The sequence below is a fragment of the Abramis brama genome (assembly GCF_963993115.1).
Source record: "Abramis brama genome assembly, chromosome: 3".
Lineage (NCBI taxonomy): Eukaryota > Metazoa > Chordata > Actinopteri > Cypriniformes > Leuciscidae > Abramis > Abramis brama.
In genome coordinates this window covers 6,605,511-6,629,095 of record NC_139965.1, presented here as the reverse complement: position 1 = coordinate 6,629,095, position 23,585 = coordinate 6,605,511, and the positions used below count along the sequence as shown (strand labels likewise).

General features: G+C 40.0%; 2 protein-coding genes and 1 long non-coding RNA gene across 6 annotated transcripts in view; all 3 read left to right on the top strand.

The window, feature by feature from the left end:
* LOC311079156 (Fc receptor-like protein 5) overlaps nucleotides 1–23,585 on the top strand; it is a 353,766-nt gene that overhangs the window by 175,241 nt on the left and 154,940 nt on the right. The window lies entirely within an intron of this gene.
* Nucleotides 1–23,585, top strand: part of LOC311079216 — a 246,342-nt gene that overhangs the window by 169,997 nt on the left and 52,760 nt on the right. The gene's annotated exons all lie outside the window — the stretch shown is intronic.
* LOC311079155 (uncharacterized protein) overlaps nucleotides 1–23,585 on the top strand; it is a 44,918-nt gene that overhangs the window by 13,946 nt on the left and 7,387 nt on the right. For 3 of the 4 annotated variants that reach the window (XR_014605342.1, XR_014605343.1, XM_084108358.1), the window contains exons 4-10: nucleotides 11,837–11,878; nucleotides 12,440–12,561; nucleotides 12,839–12,935; nucleotides 15,729–15,823; nucleotides 23,072–23,155; nucleotides 23,245–23,312; nucleotides 23,398–23,481. Coding sequence is in view for 1 of the 4 variants with exons in the window: in XM_084108358.1 (XP_083964484.1) it covers nucleotides 11,837–11,878; nucleotides 12,440–12,561; nucleotides 12,839–12,935; nucleotides 15,729–15,823; nucleotides 23,072–23,155; nucleotides 23,245–23,312; nucleotides 23,398–23,481 (592 nt within the window). In the remaining 3 variants the exon portion in view is untranslated. Of the gene's footprint in view, nucleotides 1–8,871; nucleotides 9,630–11,836; nucleotides 11,879–12,439; nucleotides 12,562–12,838; nucleotides 12,936–15,728; nucleotides 15,824–23,071; nucleotides 23,156–23,244; nucleotides 23,313–23,397; nucleotides 23,482–23,585 lie in introns of those variants that run through there. The other variant, XR_014605344.1, reaches the window with a different exon arrangement.

The window sequence follows — 23,585 nt, the reverse complement described above, 5'->3', positions numbered from 1 at the left end:
ATGTTCGACTCCGCCAGTCGGAGATCACCAAAATTAATATTAAAGAGGTGTGTGAACTTGCAAGTACGATGTCAGGCACTGTAATCTGCTCTGGCCCCCTTCCTGTTCGCAGGAGTGATGAGATAGTTAGTAGATTGTGTTCACTGAATCGCTGGCTGTCTGAGTGGTGTCCGTGTAATAATATAGAATTCATAGACAATTGGAAAAGTTTTTGGGGCAAACCTGACCTGTTGAAAAGAGATGGTATTCATCCCTCCTGGGATGGTGCTGCTCTTATCTCTAGTAATATGGCTCATAGTCTTAGAGCTCAAACATGACAAATTGGGCACCAGGTCAGGAAGCAGACAGACTGGCTAAACCGACCGTCTGCTAGCGGCCTCACGTCACCAAGGTCAGATAAATCCTATCACATAGAGCCTCTTTCACCTAGCTATCATCATATAGAGACTGTGTCTGTTCCCCGAATTTGGAAATCCAAAAAATGTTTAAACCTATCTAAGGTTAAAAATTTAATTGATGTTCAACAAATAAAAAACAGCTATAATACAGATGAGCAAATGCTAAAGCTTGGGTTGCTGAATATTCGATCGCTTACTTCAAAAGCACTCATTGTTAATGATATGATTTCAGATAATAACCTAGATGTGCTGTGTTTGACAGAAACCTGGCTAAAACCAAACGATTACATTACTTTAAATGAGTCCACCCCGCAAGATTACTGTTATAAACATGAACCTCGTCTGAAACGCAAAGGGGGTGGTGTTGCTGTAATTTATAGTAATATTTTCAAAACCACTAAGAAATCAAGTTTCGAATATAATTCTTTTGAAGTGTTAGTGCTTAATGTAAAAATATATAGTATAAATGATAAATCACGTTTGAGATTTGTGCTGGCTACTGTATACAGGCCACCAGGGCACCATACAGACTTTATCAAAGAATTTGCGGACTTTCTATCAGAGTTAGTATTGGCTGCAGATAAAGTACTAATTGTTGGTGATTTTAATATACACATCGATAATGAAAAAGATGCATTGGGTTTGGCATTTAAAGACATTGTAAACTCAATTGGAGTTAGACAACACGTGTCAGGACCTACTCATCGTCGTAATCATACTCTAGATCTAATATTATCACACGGAATAGATGTTGATGCCGTTGAAATTCTGCAGCAGAGCGATGACATCTCAGATCATTATCTAGTCTCGTGTAAACTTCATTTAGCCAAGGCTGCAAAGCCGACTCCGTGTTACAAATATGTTAGACCTATCACTTCTGCCACTAAAGATTGCTTTATTAATAATCTTCCTGATCAGTTTCATCATTTTAGCATCCCGTATAGCTTAGAAGAACTAGATATTACAACAGAAACTTTTAACTCTCTCTTTTCCAGCACTTTAGACACAGTTGCTCCTTTGCGCTTAAAGAAGATTAAAGAAAATAGTCCAACGCCGTGGTACAACGAGCACACTCAGGCCCTTAAGAGAGCAGCCAGAAAAATGGAGCGCAACTGGAAGAAAACAAAACTAGAGGTATTTCGCATTTCATGGAAAGAGAGCTCGATTGCTTACAGAGAGGCTTTAAAAGCTGCTAGATCTGCTTATTTTTCAAACCTATTAGAAGAAAATAAACATAATCCTAGGTATTTATTTGAAACAGTGGCTAAACTAACGAAAAAGAAAGCTTCAAGCCCAGAAGTTTCCAAGCAGCACAGCAGTAATGACTTTATGAACTTCTTCACTTATAAGATTGATAATATCAGGGATAAAATTATAACTATGCAACCGTCTACTACAGTATCGCATCAGGCAGTGCATTGTAGCCTCCCTGAGGAAAGATTTGATTCATTCGTTGCTATAGGAGAGGAAGAATTTACTAAACTCGTTAAATCATCTAAATCTACAACATGTATGTTAGACCCTACACTGCAAAAAATGCTGTTCTTACTTAGTATTTTTGTGTTGTTTCCAGTCCAAAAATCTAAAAATTCTTAAATCAAGAAGCATTTACTAGAGAAGTAAAACTACATAAGAAATTCTTTTTTCAGATAAACAGTAAGTAACTTACGTAATTTTTGCTTAAAACAAGCTAAATTATCTGCCAGTGCAGTAAGAAAAAAAAACTTAATTCAAAAAAACTTAATAAAAACATAATCTTAAAACAAGATTATTTTCTTTACTGCACTGGCAGATAATTTAGCTTGTTTTAAGCAAAAATCACTTAAGATACTTTCTGTTTATCTGAAAACAAAATAGAATTTCTTATGTAGTTTTACTTCTCTACTAAATGCTTCTTGATTTAAGAATTTTTAGATTTTTGGACTGGAAACAACACAAAAATACCAAGTAAGAAAAGCATTTTTTGCAGTGTATACCGACTAAGCTACTGAAAGAGATGCTTCCAGAGGTCATAGATCCTCTTCTTAATATCATTAATTCGTCTTTGTCTCTAGGATACGTACCAAAAAACATTAAGCTGGCTATGATTAAACCGCTTGTTAAAAAAATGCAACTTGATCCTTCAGAATTAGTCAATTACAGGCCAATCTCGAATCTACCTTTTCTGTCAAAAATACTAGAAAAGGCAGTATCTTCACAACTATGTTCCTTTCTAGAAAGAAATGATATCTGCGAGGATTTCCAGTCCGGATTTAGACCGTACCATAGTACCGAGACTGCTCTCATTAGAGTAACAAATGATTTGCTCTTATCATCCGATCGTGGTTGTCTCTCTCTATTAGTGTTACTCGATCTTAGTGCTGCGTTTGACACCATTGACCACAACGTTCTTTTAAATAGACTATAAAAATATGTTGGCATTAGTGGAATTGCACTAGCATGGTTTAAATCATACTTATCTGACCGTTATCAGTTTGTAGCAGTAAATGAAGAGATGTCTCATCGATCACAAGTTCAGTATGGCGTACCACAAGGCTCAGTACTAGGACCGCTGCTGTTCACTCTGTACATGCTACCCTTAGGAGATATCATTAGGAAACATGGAATTAGCTTCCACTGTTATGCCGACGATACTCAGCTCTATATTTCTTCAAAACCTAACGAAACTTACCAATTCACTAAATTAACAGAATGCATAGCTGATATAAAAAATTGGATGACTCATAATTTCCTACTTCTAAATTCTGAAAAAACAGAGATTCTAATTATTGGACAAAAAACGTCCTCACGTAATAACCTAGAATACTGTCTAACACTTGATGGCTGCTCTGTTAAGTCTTCGTCGTCGGTTAGGAACCTGGGTGTGCTCTTTGATACCAATCTTTCATTTGAAAATCATGTGTCTAGTATCTGTAAAACCGCATTTTTCCATCTTAAAAATATATCTAAATTACGCCATATGCTCTCATTGACAAATGCGGAACAATTAGTTCATGCGTTCATGACATCAAGGCTAGATTATTGTAATGCTCTACTGGGTGGTTGCCCTGCACGTTTAATAAACAAACTACAGCTAGTTCAAAACGCAGCAGCTCGAGTTCTTACCAGAACAAGGAAGTATGACCATATTAGCCCGGTTCTGTCAAAACTGCACTGGCTCCCTATTAAACATCGCATAAATTTTAAAATATTGCTGATTACTTACAAAGCACTAAATGGTTTAGCTCCGCAGTACTTGAACGAGCTCTTAACGCATTATACTCCTTCACGTCTATTGCGATCTCAAAATTCCGTCCAGTTGATAATACCTAGAATATCAAAATCGACTGCTGGCGGTAGATCCTTTTCCTATTTAGCACCAAAACTTTGGAACAGCCTTCCTACCATTGTCCGGGAAGCAGACACACTCTGTCAGTTTAAATCTAGATTAAAGACACATCTCTTTGACATAGCGTTCACATGATACATTATAGACTTCTATAATTCAATATTAGGCTGCATAGATTAGGTCAGCTGGAACCGGGAACACTTCCCATAAATCCTTATGTACTTGTTACATCACGAGAAGAATGGCATCTACGCTAATTTGAGTGTCTTTGTTTATCCCAAGGTTTTCCCGCAGCCTGCCGGATCCAGGCCGTTTCCAGATCTGATGAAGGACCTTCGCCTGGACCCGATGTCAATGCAGTGCTGAAGTGCCAACTAGTCTCTCCCTATGGAGGATCCCTTTCCCACTCTACAGATAAAGCGTCGTCGGGAAAACTCAATTTGCGTATCTACCCCGAATTAATAAAATAAAATAAAATTCTGAATCAAAACTGTAAGGAAACACCAGTAATTTGTTTAGGCTTGGTTTTTAGGGAATTCCAAACCTGCACACATCAACGCACATAACTATAGAACCCGTTCTTAATGCGCATCTGAACGCCATCAGCGTTTCTCACAGGTTCGCGTTTAAAGTCTGTGTAGAGAGAATGGTGTCATCTTGGCGGCCCTAATTTAAAAACAAATGATCGTTGCGACGGAAGCGAATCAATCAAAACTAACTTTAGCTGGAAAATAACTTTATTAAAAAACCGCTATAAAGCCAAAACATTTTTACGTTAAATGATACATTTATCTCTGTAAAGCTGCTTTGAGACAATCTACATAGTTAAAAGTGCTATATAAATGAAGATGACTTGACTTGACTTGACTTCACCCGAGTGTCCAAGACATACGGCCGGAGGTCAGATGAAACAACCACAAAGTCGATCATTGACCTCCGGCCTAGGGTGTCCTGGTGCCATGTGCACTGATGGACACCCTTATGCTTGAACATGGTGTTCGTTATGGACAAGCTGTAACTAGCACAGAAGTCCAATAACAAAACACCACTCGGGTTCAGATCAGGGGGGCCGTTCCTCCCAATCACGCCCCTCCAGGTGTCACTGTCGTTGCCCACGTGGGCGTTGAAGTCTCCCAGTAGAACGATGGAGTCCCCAGTCGGAGCACTTTCCAGCACCCCTCCCAGAGACTCCAAGAAGGCCGGGTACTCTGCACTGCCGTTTGGCCCGTAGGCACAAACGACAGTGAGACACCTATCCCCAACTCGAAGGCGCAGGGAAGCGACCCTCTCGTTCACCGGGGTGAACTCATGGCGGCTGAGCTGGGGGGCTATAAGCAAACCCACACCAGCCCGCCGCCTCTCACCATGGGCAACTCCAGAGTGGTGAAGAGTCCATCCTCTCTCGAGGAGTGTGGTTCCAGAGCACAAGCCGTGCGTGGAGGTGATCCCAACTATCTCTAGTCGGAATCTCTGAACCTCATGCACAATCTCAGGCTCCTTCCCCGCCAGAGAGGTAACATTCCATGTCCCTAGAGCTAGATTCCGCGTCCACTTAGCACCGGCCCCTTGTGGTCCCTCCTGCAGATGGTGGGTCCACGGGAGGGTGGCCCCACGTCGCTCCTTCGGGCTGAGCCCGGCGGACCCCATGGGGGGAGGCCCGACCACCAGGCGCTCGCATACGAGCCCCAACCCCGGGCCTGGCTCCAAGGTGGGGCCCCGGCTGCGCCATGCCGGGCGACGTCACGGCCCTCGGTTTTGTTGTCATCATAAATGGCTTTGAACCGCTCTTAGTCTGACCCGTCACCTAGGACCTGTTTGCATATAGCCCCCGACAACATAGCTCCTAGGGTCGTTCGGGTACTCAAACCCCTCCACCACGGTAAGGTGGCAGTTCAAGGAGGGGACTTTTTATAGTACTTTTTCCCTATAACATTAAAGGGTCATTCCACCCATTTGAACATTGTTTTTTATTTAAAGTGGGTCATATATGTAGTCGAAATGTAAAATAAATTTTGAATTTGGTGCCTTCGTGACCGAGGAAAGACAAAAAATAACTTCAGGACGCATTTGTATGAAAGGCAACAACTCCCACAATGCACCACATTGCACAGCTCCGCAAGCCACTCCCACTAATCCAGAAAGCGCATATCTCTATCTATATCATAGAGAAATCACTCTTCCGTCTACAAGGCTAGCTACCACCAGAGCTTAAAATTCATTTCACACAAAATGTCTAGTTAGTTGGCGAACACATTAGTGCATTACTCCTCGTTTGTATTTCTTTCGAAAAGGTGAATTATTGCATGGTACCTGGATGTTCAGTCAGAACATATGCGGTGTGAAACTAGGTCACAACACAAACGTCGGTGTCCTCGTCTGATTCAGAGATTTCGACCATGAGAAATTGTCATCGTTGAAATTCTTTGCCGCAGACGGACTTTATCTCTGTGTTCGTAGCGGTTAGTAGTTGCATAGTGAGATCACCGGCGCCACCAGTCCGCCCTAACTCGAGCCAGTCCGGGCTCCTTGTCCGCGGCAGGCAGGTCTTCTGCCTCAGCTGCTTTTCACTATAATGCGTCTTGTAAAGGTAGCCACAAACACCTGATTCAAGTATCATACTTCCGAATCCTCCTCTTCTCTATCATATTGAGCACTCTCCTCCGCTATTGTCATAACTTTAGGGCTGCAGCTATCGATTCTTTTTGTAATCGATTAATCTAGCACTTAATCGAGTAATCGGATAAAAAATTGTGTGTTTTTAAACAACCAAAACAAATAATGCATAACGAAAATGAGGTATTTATTCCAACTCCAACATTTGGCTCCAAAACTAAGCCTATTTATTGCAATCTTTACCCATTTAGTGTTTATAAGTGCCAGTGCCAACAATTATATAACAATACAGTTAAGTCAACTTACTGTAAAACATGTATAACATGTAAAACTATAAATACAAACTTAAATAGTAAAGGCCATTTGGCCTTAGTTTTTGTCTTCTTAATACAACATTACAAAAAAAAAGGATTGCACCTTCTGCAAATTACCCACCGGAGAGCAAAAATAAATGAAATGAATATAAAATATCAAGCGAAACAGGTACACAATGTATACAATTTATAAAAAAAATAAGTGTAGCTTTGAAAAGGGGAATGTTTTATTGCAAATATGCATTTTGTTAAATAGAAAAAAACAGCATTTTGTTTTTCACTTAGGCTAGTTGAAGTATATTAGCACGTTTTGTAGTATTATATTTTTTTGTTAATTGAAAATGTTCTATGCTCAATTACTTTGGTAGCCTTTTGGGGAATGTCTTCCCCAAAAGTACGAGTGGATTTGGAGAAGCAGGCTGGTGGGGAGTTTCATTTTTTGTTGTTGTCTGTAACTATTTGGCAGACGTGACAGAGCCTACAAACAAGGTCTCGCAAAGACTGCAATACAATATTTGTTCCTCCATCACGTCCCGGTGTATACAGTGAATGCATGCTGAAATTATTGTTGTAAATATTGTTTAAGCATATGTGATGCATTGCCGCAATTGGTCTGACTGGCGCGTGAGAGAGACGAAGGTGCGTGTGTGTGTGTGTGTGTGTGTGTGTGTGTGTGTGTGTGTGTGTGTGTGAAGGGGTTCTTTTTTTAGGCTATACTCTCTTGCAATTGAAGTGAATACGTTTACTACTTAAAAACATCAAAGCTAAACATCATATCTAGTCAACCCGCATCACGACATCACTACAAATACAGTATGGGACATCAGCGAACATCAATGTATAGGCTTAGGCACAGGCAGAAATATTGGCGCTGGATAAAAAAAATAAAAAATGCGGGGGACAGAATTGTTACCTTGTTTCAGCGACGCTGAAAGGAAGCGATCCCAAACTTCAGACATTCTCTGCCGTTTATGGACATCTTTACTCTCCGCCATCGCGCCAACTAAATTCAAAAATGTATCACGCGCTATGGTGTGCTTCCCCTGAACATTGAACAACGGTCCTTGTGAAATCAGATCCCTGCGCGTATAGTGCGCGTATAGTGCGCGTCATAGGAATTTAACGAGGCTTCGAGGCAGAGTTTTTGCCTCGAGGAATTTTTGTAATCGAGTAACTCGATGAATCGTTGCAGCCCTAAATAACTTTACATCTGTCTCCTCTCCACAGCACCTGTTAGCTTAGCTTCAAACAAGATGGAGGATATTGCTTTCAGTTTCAGAGAGTAAAGTCCCACCCACTGATCTGTAATAGGTCTGTAGCGTGAGCGGGTCCCGCCCCCTGGGAAAGATGAGGAACGAGTGTTGTAGTCTCAACAGAAATCCCCCCCTCTTACACTTCCTCCTACAATGACGCAAAATGACGATTTTTGCGTCATTGTAGGAGGAAGTGTAAGAGGTAAATAACGGATTTCTCCCGTCTCAGGGGAAAATGAGAGAGTGTTGCACGACCATTCAATAGTATGACTGGGTTTCTAACAATGCAAAGCTTAATGCAAATGGGTGGAGTGTCCCTTTAAGTATTGCCTTTAGAATTTGAATATAATTCGAATTTTGCCAAATATTTTAGAAACAAAGCTTTTTTAGCTTTTCAGCCATTTGTACAGCCGTACTGAATACACTGATGTTGCTATTTGACATATTATTGAAATAGGTCTGGTGAGAGAGCATGCCCATCATTTTTGTGACAGTTTTGTTTTAGAATAGTTTAAGACTCAGATTAGCAATTAATAATTTTAATAAAGTGTTATCTGTCTGTCAATCACTGTGCACATTTAGTCTGTTGAGGGCATGTTGGAGGAATAGCTACTTATTGATTATACTAAGTATTTTTATTTAATAGTATTTCTTTATTTTATTCTCCAGGGTTTCCGCGTGGTTGTAAAAGGTAGTAAATTAAATTATGCCAAATTAAGGCCAGTAAAAAGTAGTAAACGTCATCTGACGAGGTAGTAAATTTTCGAAGCCCCATCTAACTGGGTCTATATCATGGGCATACCTGCAAACTTGTCGCTTTTCGGCGACAATCGCCGTTGTCTTGGTCAATTGGGTCATTTACGTGAACCGGAGAGTTTTGTTTTTTGGGGTTGGGCGGGATGGGGGTGGGGGGGTATTGTTTCTCTCACAGTAACTGCCATGCAGGCTAGAATTGCGAAACATTATTGGATAATTCTTATAATTGACATTTCTCTGGGCCAATCGGAATCTTAGCACTTTTTCTCTTGGCCAATTGGAATCTTAGCACTTGCGTCATAATCTTGAAGCACACACACACACAGCGTCAACAACAGCTGAGCTCGCCATTTGATGAGACACCTGGCTACTGTGCGAGTCTAATGGAAACTCACGCATGAATTTTCCTGCATTGAACTTGTTTTAGCGCCCGCCAAAGTGATTTTTTGTCCCGCCAAAGTCTTATTTGATTGGTGAGTAATGTAGATGAACGGCTGCGTGTGTCACAGGGCGTTTAACTGAAATAACGAGAGAGAGAGCCGGTCGCGCGCGCGCACTCTCTGTGTAAACGACTTCACCGTCTCCAAACTAGGCGCTGTGTTCATAGACAGTATATAAACTGGACACAGCGACCCCATAGGTTTCAACGGAGAGAAAGTGAAGCACATTAGAAGCCCTCACTTCCTGATGGCTGAGCGTACTGCGCAGACTCAAACTGAGCTTGACGACGTGGATGTGACGTGAGCAGCCTGCCTGACAGTTGTAAGTTTTCTAGTAGCTGTGCCAAACGAAATCTGAACCATTCCCTTCCGAATCTTGCAGAGATGGAAAGCGTGAGTAGGATCTGTCCATGAGCTAGGAGCAGGAGCAACGTCATTACTCTCTATGGCCTTCTCCATTGACTTTATCGGACTTTATGCCTCCACGTTCCCCCGATTGACTGCGAGCTTCTCTTCCTGTCTCTACGGTAATTTCCAGAGAGTCGCGTGGCTATGACGCAATCGTTAGCCTACTTTTACAAAAACTGCTTCTACGGGGCCATAACGTAAGATACAAGGTAATGGAGCCTTTTATACATTGTCGTGTTTCTTTAGAAATAAACCATGGACAAATGGAGTCTTTAAACGCCTCAGATGTAAAGTTATTCGCTGTCAAAGTGACGCCAAAATGAATGGGAGTCAATGGGATGCTAACAGCAGGTGAAGGCTTGTTAGCCAATGGCGGCTCCCGGGGGTACCTTCAAAGTAATATGAAACCCTTACCCACTGGCTGTGTTGCTCTCTCTCCCTCGCACATATTAATCAAAATAAATCGACACGGTGGTAAAAGGTTGGACTCGGAAGACCAAAGTTTCATGTGGAGCATTCAGAGATTTTTTTTTTTTTCCTGAATTACTGCTGGGTGTAAATTGTGCTAAATAAGTTGCCTTATGTTCTCTGAAAAGCATTCCGGACATTCAGCTGTAATAAAACAACACTTTAATTAAACGAAATAAAACTATACAGTGATGAGATGTTTTCTATGTTGACACAAATCTTGGATGTCCATGTCTGCTGGGATAATCACACAACGCACACGACACGTCCAATTCGCGAACTAATGACTCCTTTGAACCGATTCATTTTAATGAATTGTTAAAACAACTGATCTTTCCAACAGTGAACTCAGGAGACGTCTCCTATGGGTAAATAATAAGTAACACTTTACAATAAGGTTCTATTTATTACATAAATTATATAAAAAGTTCAGTTTGCTAACTCAAGCTTAACCTTTAAAATAAATAAAACCACTTGTTTTTTTTAAAGCATAGCTAAATTTTTCCACACAGTGCTATCAAGAATCAATAAGAGAATCGTTAAAGAATTGGATCGATAATCAGAATCGTCAGTGGCATTATTATTGATAAAATCTTATCAATTCCCATCCCTATGTGAAGACAGTAAAATTATAATCAAACATTAAAGAACATACATGTTTATTAATAGTTTTTTTTAGAGTTAAAAGATTAAAACATTTTGCTAACATGAGGTCTTATTGTGTCACTGTCAGTCTTTTTACATCAGTGCAAAACTAGGGAATGCAGATTAATTATTATTGTTATACATTATTTATCAGCATGCATTGATTAATCCCATGGCATGTAGCAAAAAAAAAAAAGTTAGTCTCCATATCCTATATCTCCATAATAGATATAGGATATTTCTAATTTGTTTAGGTCTTTGAGGTGAGTAGCCTAGGTTACCTATACGCTGAGTTTCGGTTCATGTCTGAACGTGTTGTGATTATACAAAATAATGAAACATGGATTAAAATTAAGATAAAATTAATACAAAACCAAATTCATTTCAAAGAGAGGCTTTGTGTTTTCTGTTTGATGTCTCTGTGAAAGTTTTAAAAGCATCCTTAACAGAGAACGAATGGTTAGGCTACATAACATGTTTTTTTTTCCTAAAATGCAAACACGAAATAAAAGACAAAATACTTTTTAAAAAGACAAACCATCAATTTTTGGGGAAAAAATATGGATTAATAGCGTTTTGGAAAAAAATATGGATGGATTTATAGCGTTTTGGAAAAAAATATCTCTATCTCTCCCTCCCAGTGTTGAAATTAAGTTATAATTGCGTCATTAAATTGTGATTAAATATGTTATCAATTCATTTTGGAAAGATATTTCATGTCTTTACTTGTCACTTTACTTAACACTTAACACTGCTACAGTTGAAGTTTGAAGCCGTGTTGGTAGTAAAAATATTGTGATGGTAGTAAAATAGGTGGTAAAAAGGTAGTAAATTCAATTTAAGAATCTCTGTATAAACCCTGTCTCTCATTTAATCATATGTTGTGTCCTTTGTTGCCTTCACAAATAAGTTAGAGATAAGGAAATGTCTCCATCTCAAGGTTTATAACATCATGGAATAATGAAGCAGTTGAATTGTTGCTGCCCGACTGAGCACTGAGAAAGACACAACTGAAACTATTCAATAAACAGCTCATTTTAACAATCACTTTGCCTCATTCAATAATCTCGGTCCACTTTGTTGCTAAACTACCTGAAAAAAACCAGCGTGTGCTTTGCTTTGAATGTTGTTATGTGCTGCATGGTGTAACACAATATACTGTTCTGTTTCTTTAAGTACTGAATTTGAACCTCTTGTCCTATTTTCACAACAGCATTAAACCATGAAAATGATAACAGAGCAACAGAAAGAGCAGGTGAGTGTAATTAGTCAAAGTCTGAATGCATAACAATGACTGTGAGGGTCTTTTGTGATTTGCATATCTAAACTCTTACTGTAAAAACTAAAACTTCTCTCAACAACCAGCTCAATTCATTAAAACAAAATAAAGAGGGCTGCAACTGATCTCGTGTGTGTGTGTGTTAACTGTCAGTTGTTTCTACCTTCTAATTTTTATTAACATAAATTGTATATAAATATTTATAATATTATACTTTTATATATTATTATATAAATTATTATTTATATAATATTATGTAAATTAAATGGTAGTTTAATTTATATAATATTGTGTTATATTGAAAATTGCACACAAAGAATTGCAACCACAACACATTAGTATTGTATACTAATAAGTATTAGTGTTAAATAAATGTATTCAATAATTATCATTAATAATCAATAAGCATAAGGTAATCAGTAGCTACTGAATATATTGTAAATACTTTTTTTGCCAATAATTTTTTGAGTGATATTTGTATTTATATTGTTTTAGTGTTTTTCTAATGGTAATTTTCGATTTGAATCTTGATTGTAGAAGTGTTAAAAAAACATGAATACACAATAACAGAAGAACTTGGAAAAGGGATTTCAGGAAGAGCGTTTCTGGTGAAGAGTCCAGATGAAGATTTCCTGGTGGTCAAAGAGATCAACAAAGATGTAAGTACAATCAAGAATTATTAAAGTATTGAATGTATTAATTAGGGACGGCACAGTGGCTCAATGGATAGCACTGTTGTCTCACAGTAAGAAGGTCTCTGGTTCGATGTCAAAAAAATTGTTTGTGTATCTGAATGTGTCCCAACTCTGGCATAAAACCTGTGCCAAATCCAAATGTGTGTGTGAAGTGAACCCTGCAACAAGCTGAAATAATGTTAGGAAGATGGAACATATTAATATAGATAAACATCACATAGATGAAATGTGTTCTTTGCAGAATGTGAATTTGAATCTAGACGTAGCCAAAAACGAAATCAACATCCTGAAGGATCTACACCATGGATATATCGTTGGTTACAAGGACTCCTTTGAAGGTGTGTCTGTTTGAATTATAGAAAGAGAAGCATGACGATGTTCCTTCAGTCTGAAAGTAAATGTTACAGGTTTTTTAGAAAGTGTGAAACAACTAACAGTGAACATGTGGGGTAAGATGGGGAAAGATGAGTGATGTGCATTTACTTTTAATATGTATGGGGTAAAACTCATTTTTTAAAACAATTTTCATCAGAGGGGTCCAAGAATACAAAAAAAAAAAAAAAAAAAAAGTGTTGTGGTTGAAATCTAAAAAGGTAACAAATCCTTCCCTCACGGGTCAATTTGACCCCCGTAGGAATGAAGGGAAAGTGAGCTATGCTTCACATAGAAATAACCTAAATGATCAAAATTCAAACTAAAAATGCTAAAACTACCAAAAAAGGATTTTATAATGTCTACATGATGTCTAGGACCCAGTGGAACAGCTCATTTGCTCCATATAGAGCTATAAGCCCATCTAGAGGCAAGACTCATGAAATATCGTTATATTATTTATTTTATTCCACAAGAGGTCGGCAAAGACGCCCAATGTAAGATATTTTGAGCTGAATTAAAAGGGTTATGAATAAAATTGTGTTATTTTAAATTTAAATTGAAAGAATGTGAGGAATGTGCTTAAATTACTATTTATTTATTATTTATTGATCAAATCTAGTAATTTAAAGGTAAATACAATAAAAAATATAAAAAATCTCCCAAAAATTGCATTAAAAAAAATAGAAAAAAAATAAATAAAAAAAATCTTTGTTCAAAAAATAAAATAAATTAAGAATAATTGTAGGGCTTCGGGTGATTTTGACCTGCGAGGGGAAGATTTGTCAGGATTGTGAGTAAGGGATGAAGCGAGGACTCAATTTGCAGAGGTAATGGGCTTTTATTAATAATTAAATAAAACTACCCCGAGGGGGGGAACAAGAGACTTAAGTTAAGTTGACACATAAGGTTACAGTCAACATGACGATCGATCGACACAAGGAGAATAAACAGGGAGCGAACAAGGCAGGTAACGAGGGAGGACAGGTAATGCTGGGTACACACCAGAAGATAATCGGGCTGATTTTGGGCCGATTTCCCCCCTTCCGACAATCCTAGCTGTGTCCCGATTATCTTGATGGTTCTACAGATTATCTTATCAGATTTCCCCTTGGTGTGAGGTGTGTTAAGAGTGTTCGAACCTGATCGGAAGAACGTCGGAGCCGCCCCGATCACGAATCGTAAATATTCAACATGTTTAATATTTACGATCAGAAATCCTGATGTGTCTGGGGGAACTCCGAGGACAAACGTGTGCACGCTCTGGAGATTATCACTTGAAACGAAACAATATCCAATCAGAAAGCGAGATGATGGAAGACCTAAGCACAACAAACGCAATCATTGCGCTGCACAAAGTGAAATTGATGTGGACAGCAGAGATGGAGGATCAGCTTGTTGATTTGTGGCGACAGCACAAATGTTTATACAACGTGTCGTGAAAAACCTTTAAAAACACCATCGCTGTTTCTTCCTGCATATCGACCGCCATGCTTATTCTGAAGTCTTGCGAGATTTTGCGAGATTCCCTGTGTTTATAGTTGAGACTCTCTGGTTGAAAATCTGTTGGTGTGTGGTAAGCTGTCTTTGTCACATCATGGCACACACACACTATATGAGCAAAACGCTTAAATCTAGGATTTTTGGTCCTCACGTTTGTGGTCTATCACATTTTGAAAATCTTATAAGATGTAAAAAATATTTTGGTGTGTACCCAGCATAACGAGGGAGGACAGGTGGGGCAAATGCACCAATAATCAGGTAACAAGATGGACGGGGTTTGTAAAAACATGACAAGCCATGTGCTAACACAGAACAAGACATGAACATGCAGCTAATGAGGATACTCATAAGCCACGTGTTCAGACAAAACATTACAACATGAAAGCACACAGTCAGTGTAAAACACAAGCTGCATGCAACAGCACAAGATAAAACACAACATGAAAGCACAAAACACACGGACAGAAGAGCACACGAGAATGAGCGAATACTCTTTCCATACGCTCATGACAGAAGACAATAGGCTTGTTGGACTTGAACTGGCGCTGCACAGACGGATCAGTGAATGACATCAAAGCGAGAGCGATTAGAGAGTAGACGGCTCTGTGTGCTTTTGAATCGCTCTCGCGGTACTTTGATGTCATTCACCGATCAGTCTGTGCAGCGCCGGTTCAAGTCCAACAAGCCTAAACACTCGGAGCATAAATATTTAAATCCCGACACAGAACCGATACGAACATGACATTAGTGCCGGAATCCGAACACCATGCTCCGAACATGAAACCAGGCGCACAGACTAAGACAAGAAAATACAGGAGTGTCAGAGCTCTGTGACAAAACCAAGAACAAACTAGACCGAAGTGACAGAACCCTGACAATGTGAGGGAAGGATGAATGTTAAAGAGGTAATTTTCCCATTGGCAAGAAGCCCTTAACTTTTAAAGAATACTGTATATTAATGACATGTAGTGCATTTATTTATTTGATCAAACAAACAGTGATATTGTGAAATATTTGTTACTGTATCAAATAAGTGTTTTCTATGTAAATATATTTTAACGTAATTTATTCCTGTGATCAAAGCAGTGTGACACTGCAGACTGGGGTAATGAGGCTGCTGAAAATGTTTTGAAATAAGAAAATTTCCAAACTTTTGACTGGTAGTTTATTCATATTTAATTTCCTATATTTGAAAATGAAAATATTCTATGATAATACATCATTTTTAATTTTTTTGGATGTTTTTTATGATGAAGAATCTGGGTACTTTTACATTGTGTCGGAGTACTGTGCAGGAGGAGATCTAAACAAGAAAATGCAAACACAAGAAGGAAGTTTTGAAGAAGAACAGGTGAGTGTTATATGCACTCTTGAGTCAGAGAGAGCTCATTCGCTCTAGAGCTGTTAATTATAGTATGTGATGCTTATTATGTATGTGATGGTCTAATTATATTTTATGATGTATTTTGTCAAAAGCATTGTAAGCATGATAGTTTGTTTCTGGTGAAGTACCAAACTTTATCTTAATTTACTGTTGTACGTGTGCAGGGAAAGAGGTTAACCCTTTAGGCGCCAGAGGTTTTTTCCTAAACCGTTCGATTTTGACATCTTAATTTCAAAAGGCTGTATCTTAAAAGTGATAAAAGATAGAGACTTTATGTAAATTAGAGAAATTTTGAGGATGACCCAAAGTTTATGTAGGGATTACATTTCCCCATCTAATTTGCATATTATGACGTCATATGGTGGCGGCGATCTTGGATTATAGAATTTTCATGAAAAGTCACATGTTTAAATGATAAAATGCAGCACTTCTTTCCCCCCAAAATGTCCCTCACCTTCTGTATGCTATATTGCACAATACTGAATGCTCAGGTAAATAGTAAGTAGTAAACAAACTGTGTAAATCATTACTAATAAATGGTAGAAACAAACTGCATGTAGCGGTTGGCCTTTTGCTGTAGAGATTTTCCATTTACTACATACAGTAGGCACTCTCATTCCATGTATGGGGCACATATATATTATTCATGACACACAAAGCCGGCATTCCCATCAGCTTGCGATAGACTATGCATAATAGCCCCTCTGCTGCGTGTCACACCGCCCCGTGTCACACACGAGCAGCGCGGGCGCGGCCAGATCTGCCTCACGCGCGCGCCGAGTGTGCACAGCTCGGACTACTGTCATTGTCATTGCGACTCCCCACCCTGCCTCCACGTTACCCCCTAACTGTCCTATGAATACTTCCACCTCGTCTAACATACCCGTCTCCACCACAATAAGTATTGTCGCCGCGATTGCGGAGAGGCACACGGTCAGAAGACAAAGCTGGCTAGCGCGGTAAAAATCGGTAAAAATCTCCCGCCTCGTTCCCCACAACACAAACACGCCTGCTAACTTCGCGATGAACACTCCGACCCCGGGAAACATTGTTCCCACCACTGACATTGTGCAAAGGTTTCACCGTTTGTGCTTGGTGTAGGGCTACTTTCACTTTCAGAATCACCGTCATCATCAGAGTCCGCGAATAGAAGACCCAACACTTCATTGCGGGAAAGCTTTATTGATGCCATTAGATAATAATAATAATAATAATAATAATAATAATAATAATAATAATATAATAAATAATTATATAAAAATAATAAATAATAAATACTCACTGACGTTGACAATATTGCTCTGATAAAACGGCTCACTCGCACACTAGCTCCGCTTTTGTTCGCACTGATTCAATGCGCTCTAGCTCGAAGATTTTGTATAGAAGCATGACTTTTTTTCGAGTCTGGGATTAAGTATGACATGTCTGCAATCTAGTGGAGGGGAGTTCGAACGAAATTTGACACCCTATTGGACAAAATCGGCCGTTTTATTCAGTGCCGCATCTTGTCGAGTAAACTCGACCGTGGCGCCTAGAGGGTTAAAGCCAAATGGATAAACCTTTGAGAGACACAAGGGAAAATACATTTTCAGTCAGCACTGGTGTACTGCAAGCAACTCGAGGCAATTAATATGCCAATGCAGTTGAGGCCCCATCCACCTGAAACGAAGGGTCCGACCACGGGCTGAAGGTTGGGAGGCAGTGCAGGGTGATGTGCACCCGGTACGTGCCACTCTGCCACTCATCTCGGGACTCGGCCGTGAAGCCAGTGCTGAAGCAGTCTCATATGAAGCAATCCGAGCGGCATTACTGCGGCTGCAGATGCCATATGCCCCAGGAACCTCTGAAAAAGTTTCAGTGGGACCACTGTCCTGCTCTTGATTGTACTCAAGCAGTTCAACACTGATCGGACACGTTCCTCTGTGAGTTGCGCTGTCTGGTTGACCGAGTCCAGCTTCATACCAAGATATGAGATCCTCTGCACAGGGGAGAGTTTGCTCTTGTCCCAGTTGACTCGAAGCCCCAACAGGTTTAGGTGACGGAGCACCATGTCCCTGTGTTCGCACAACTGCTCTCAGCCAGAATCAGAGTTGTTCTCTGAGTGGACCAATGGCTGCCTCCGCGACCTTCGTAAAGGCTCGGGGCGACAGGGACAGCCCGACGGGTAGGACTCTGTACTTGTATGCCCGTCCCTCAAACTCAAACCACAGAAACGGTCTGTGTCGAGGAAGAATCGAGACATGAAAGTACGCGTCCTTCAGGTCGATCTCGGGGACGGATGCATTAGAAAATGCGTTTCTATGTTAACATCTTGAACAGGAGCTTGTGCAGGGCCCAATTCAGGGCTTGCAGGTCCAAGATTGCCCGTAACCCACCGCATTTCTTGGGTACAATGAATTAGGGGCTATATAACCCTGTCTTCATATCGACTGGCAGGACCGGCTCAATTGTGTCTTTCGCCAGTAGGACATCGATCTCTGCCCACAAGACGGGCATCGCAACTCCGCACGGAGATGAAGTGGATGCCCCTGAACTTGGGTGGGCGCCGAGTGAATTGAATTGCATAGCCGAGTCTGATGGTACGGATGAGCCAGCAAAACGGGCTGGGAATCGCTAGGCGGGACCAACAGGACCACAGATGTACCCGGGATGGGGCAGCGAGGTGGAACACAGGGCCTCGGGAGGCACTGAGGCGGCCCGAAGTAGAATCTTAGTGTGTTGTGCCACACTTAACTGGTTCCAGGGTGGGGCAGAGGGTGTGTGGGAAGGCTTGGTGGCATCGCTCACTGCCCTCCGCACCCTCTTGTGACCCAGAGAAGCTGCTCTTATTGAGAATTTGGGTACCACTGACTGAGACGCCAGTGGCAGAACAGAATTTGAATAAACAAAAAGATTCTCTGCCCAGCCCTCCACCAGGGAAGAGCAGCTGACTCTGGGTCTCAGAGACCGGTGGCGCCGTCTCCTGCGAAAGCTTGACATCACAGTAGAGCTGGCTGTGACAGTTGTGTTTTTTGTTTTTTCGCAGGGGACTAACACCCTTGGCGACAAACAGACTGAGGGGAAGCCAACGAGTGAATCTGGTAGCACATTGGGACAAGCTCTTGGTTACCTCAGTCTGTTTCTGAACTGTCTTCAACAGTATCTCCGAAAAAGGCCACCACGTGAGATGCATCAAGAAAGCGAACTTTGGCGATGTCTCGCACCTCTGCAAGGTTTACCCCCTGGGGTGCTTCTAGACCACCACCGTGGACATCGTCTGACCGAGGGCCAGTGCTGTGACTTAAACCACGGTCAGTCACTATGCGCAGCTCAACCCCGACTTAGAACTACCCTCGTGTTTTTGGCCTTCCACAGACTTGTAGGGTGGCCCTCACATGCAGGGAAGAGGCGGTCTGCAATAAGCAAAGGCACCCCACCACCAAGGGCAGTGAGAGAGGAAAGACTTTTTCTGCAGATTTTGGCGTGTTTGGCTTTTCATATTGGCGCCAATATGCTTCCATACTGCCAAACTTTTTCACACACATCCGGCAGCCACGGGGGGCGAGGCAAGGCGATTACGCATCGCACTGCGCCCCCAGAGTAGCCCGGGAAAGTGTGGCTGTCAAGTCTGAATCTGATTCAGCATGAGCACACACACCATTACAGTGGAACTCGGCATTATCTTTATTTCCAGAGCGTAACAGCCCTCTCTCCGATGCAGTAATCCCATCCGAAAGCTGCTAGGCATGCGAGACAGTGAACGTCAAACTCGATGGCACACGATGAGTTGAGCGCTCAAGCCCTCATGAGAGAGGCAAGACAAACAACATGCCGACGTGGTCATGCTCTCATGGGAGAGCATAAACCACCCACGAACGCAGTGTCAGCATGTTTGTGACGCCCTAGAGGAGTGAGGGGCCCAAGGAGGTGGTCTCGTCGGGGAACGCTCACTGTAATCCTCAGATCACGAGAGCTATTAGCCAAATTAGCCCTTTTCTGGTGCACCAGAAGAGGAACTAGACCGGGGAATAGGCAAAGGGACTGAATGACATCTTGAAAAAGATGCAGTGTCAAACCACGTATCCTCTTTCAGGAAACTGCTCTCTCTAGTGCTGAAGCACCCAGGGATGACCACGGCCTCACAAACAGGACGATAGCTGTTTCTAACATTCTGAGCTGTGGAAACAGCTGTTTTGCTCTCTGTGAGATTGCGGCCAGAGCTGTAACACCAACACCAGCTTAAAGAGGCATTCTCCTGAAGAAGCAGACTCGTCTGAAGTTAGGCTAGGAAAAGATTAATCGCTATTAATCGCATCCAAAATAAAAGTTTGTGTTTACATAATATATGTGTGTGTACTGTGTATAATTAAATTTGTATATATAAATACACACACATGCATGTATATATTTAAGAAAAATGTGTTATTTATATATAAAAAATATATATTTATATATAATATAAATTATATATAAATATATACAGTATATGTATGCAAATATTTCTTAAATATATACATGCATGTGTGTGTATTTATATATATATACAAAATAATTATACACAGTACACACACATATATTATGTAAACACAAACTTTTATTTTGGATGCGATAAATCGCAATTAATCTTTTCCCAGCCCTAGTTAAAACACACTCCGATAAGATTGCAGAGCAGGAATAGCATTCACCACTTGGCTCCGAAGCGAAAGACAAGGATGTGACGCACCTGCTGCTCATTATATGCTCACGCCGCAATGCACAGCAGCTGGTACAATTATCGCATGCCAATGTGCATTGGCTCGTTTAGTTTCTCTCGTAGTAGATAGGCTCTCGCAAGCAATCACCATTCGTCAGTCTTGACTTACGTAGTAGTGACTGACGAAGGGGAACAATTGTTTTGCGTTCAGTGTGAAAGGACTTTAGTTGCTATGATACGGAATATCTGCTGAACTGTTACTAGCATCTGATTTCACAAATAGTTTGTTTCTGAATATAAAAATATCAAAACAATGTAAAGTACTTTCTTGTTTTGGATGAATGTGCTTGTATTGTCATCTGTTATTGTTGTAACAGAATGTGACGGTTAGGTCTTTGTCCTCCGCTGTGATTAGATGGCTTTGGAAAAAGTGACAGTGATTAGCACCATGTTTTACCCAAATTTCCATCTCTCAGTGACCAGAGAAATGCTTTAAAATATGCTGCGCTTGTTTCGAAAGAATTGAAAAATTCGATTGTCGAGTTCACGCGCATTGGTTTAGTACCTATGATCATGCGCGTGAACTCGACAATCGACTACTATGGACTTCGATCGAAAACAGGATGTAAATACAGGTATGAGCGCTGGCTGAAATAACAGGGAACTACACTGCGACCAAAATGGTTGCATATGCGACCTTTTGAAATGCCATTGCGACCCTAATTTTTAATGGGTCGCAAATGTATCACTGATTATTTTTGCACCTATGTTTTAGGCAATATGCTATGATTTACTATGAGCATTTATTAAAACAGAAATGTGTATTTTAAGAATACGTTTTATAACGTGCTCTGAGCATTCAACACATCAAGTTGGCTTCAGCCCCGCGACCGTTACGTACCATTGTATCAGTGCTGCGCGAGCTCTCTCTCTCTCAAAACATGGACGCGCGCACACAGAGAGAGAAGATAATTGTAAAATGAAAATTGACGGGCTATAGTTTAAATTTTGTTCTTGCTTGTTTTTTTTTTCTGTCAAATTGTCAGAAAGCATTTTGTATTATCCATCCGTGTTTTTAAAATTCGTTAAATGACGGACGTTTTACTGTTAACACAGCCCTCTTTATATGTCGGATTCGTTTAATTTATACTTGATATTCTTTTTAGAATAAGTGATTTGTTATGCTATTATTGGACTCATTTATTCAGCTAATGCGTGTCCTGTTTAAAATGTGCAATGTTCAAACGCAAAGACAGCACGTCACAAATAGAAGCCCTTTTCCCTGTGCTATTTAGTATCATATTAGGATATTGGAATAATAAATTAAGTAGCCTATCTTAATTGTACACAATGTTCCTGTTTTTTGTTTTGTTTTTTTTACTGTTTTCTATGGGGTTTCTTAATTTTAGACAAGTTGACTAGCACACATTATATGCAATGCAATGCAATGCAATATAATGCATGTGTGTCCTATGTGTGACATATTTTGCAAACACAGGTAAAGGTAAGTAAAAAAAAAAAAAAAAAGTGTTATGGAAAATATTTCTTTATTTGATTATCAGTAAATTTGTTTTCTATACAGAGGTATCGGCCATAACAGCAATATTAATATCGGTTATTATCGTATCGGCCACAATTTTCACAGCAGTGCATCACTACTTAAGAGTTCAGGAGTCTGCCCATCTGTGCCAACCATAGCATGTTGAAATCCATTTTGCACTTTATTGTGTACTGTATTTTCTATTGCAGTAAATCTATCCCAACCAATGTTAAAGAAAACAAAAACAAGAAGGCATGTGGTTTAAAAGATGGCAAGTAAAATAAAAAGCACATCTGTATGCAATACATTTGATACGTTTCATTATTGTTCATTATTATCCAGAGCGGCTTACCATAAATAATTTGTGCGACCAAATCATGTTTTGTGCCAGTAACTGAAAAAGTTAGTAGCGCAAGTGCCACCAGTGGAAAAGGTTAGTGTAGTTCCCTGAATAACATCACTTTTATTCATATCTTTCACATCTACTGCAGTCAGATTCACCCGTGTTCACTCTGAAGGAATCACTCACATTGTAATGACACATCAAGGATGTTAAGAGGCTAAAAGCAGGTTTAAGACTTGCCCTATTGAAGTCAACAGGGTGCAAATTTTAAAAAGAGGATAACACGGTGTAGTCAACACCGATTTTTGTTGTTGTTCTCTGCACTGACAGCACTCCAAATGTACAAAAAAATCAGCTCAATGTTAAAATTGACCGGAGTTCTCCTTTAATGTCACATTTATTACAGAAAAGTTATCCAATGATTACAGTTTGTTAGTTAGCTATAAAGTACTCCAGAGAAGAGCTAATATCACTCAGCACTGTTAATACTCAACACTGAATGATACATTTGGGGGTATACTGTAAAACAAGTACCATTTTTTCACTATGGTAGACTAATGGCAAATATGCAACCTTTTTTTTTGTTTTTACTCAAATATACCAAATAAAACATACAATGCATGGAATAAATTACTGCTTTCTTGTTTCTTCTGTGTGCAGATCATTGACTGGTTTGTTCAGATTTGTCTGGCTCTGCAGTATCTCCATAAGAACAATGTTCTCCACAGAGATATAAAACCACAGGTAGACATTGACCAAGGTCATTTAATCATTTATTAACATTAAAGACAAATGTGTTTGTGTTCATGTGATGATTTATGGTGTTCTTCTAGAATGTTTTTCTTACTAAGGATGGTTACATCAATCTAGGAGATTTTGGATGCTCAAAAGTGCTGCAAAGGTGAAATTAAATAGTAATAGGATTTTTGAAGAGATTTTGTCAGTTTCATCCATTTGAATTTACATGTTTGATTTTTCTTTTTAAGAGCTGATGAATATGCAACATCGGTTGTGGGTTCAGGTTTCTATGTCAGCCCAGAAATCTATGAAAACAGACACAATTCAAAAAGGTATGCTTTTTGTAAAAGATATGGTATTACATACATTGAGGCCTGGTTTCTAGAGATGCGCGGTTGGCGGTTACCGGGCGGATGACGTGACGAAAAATAATATT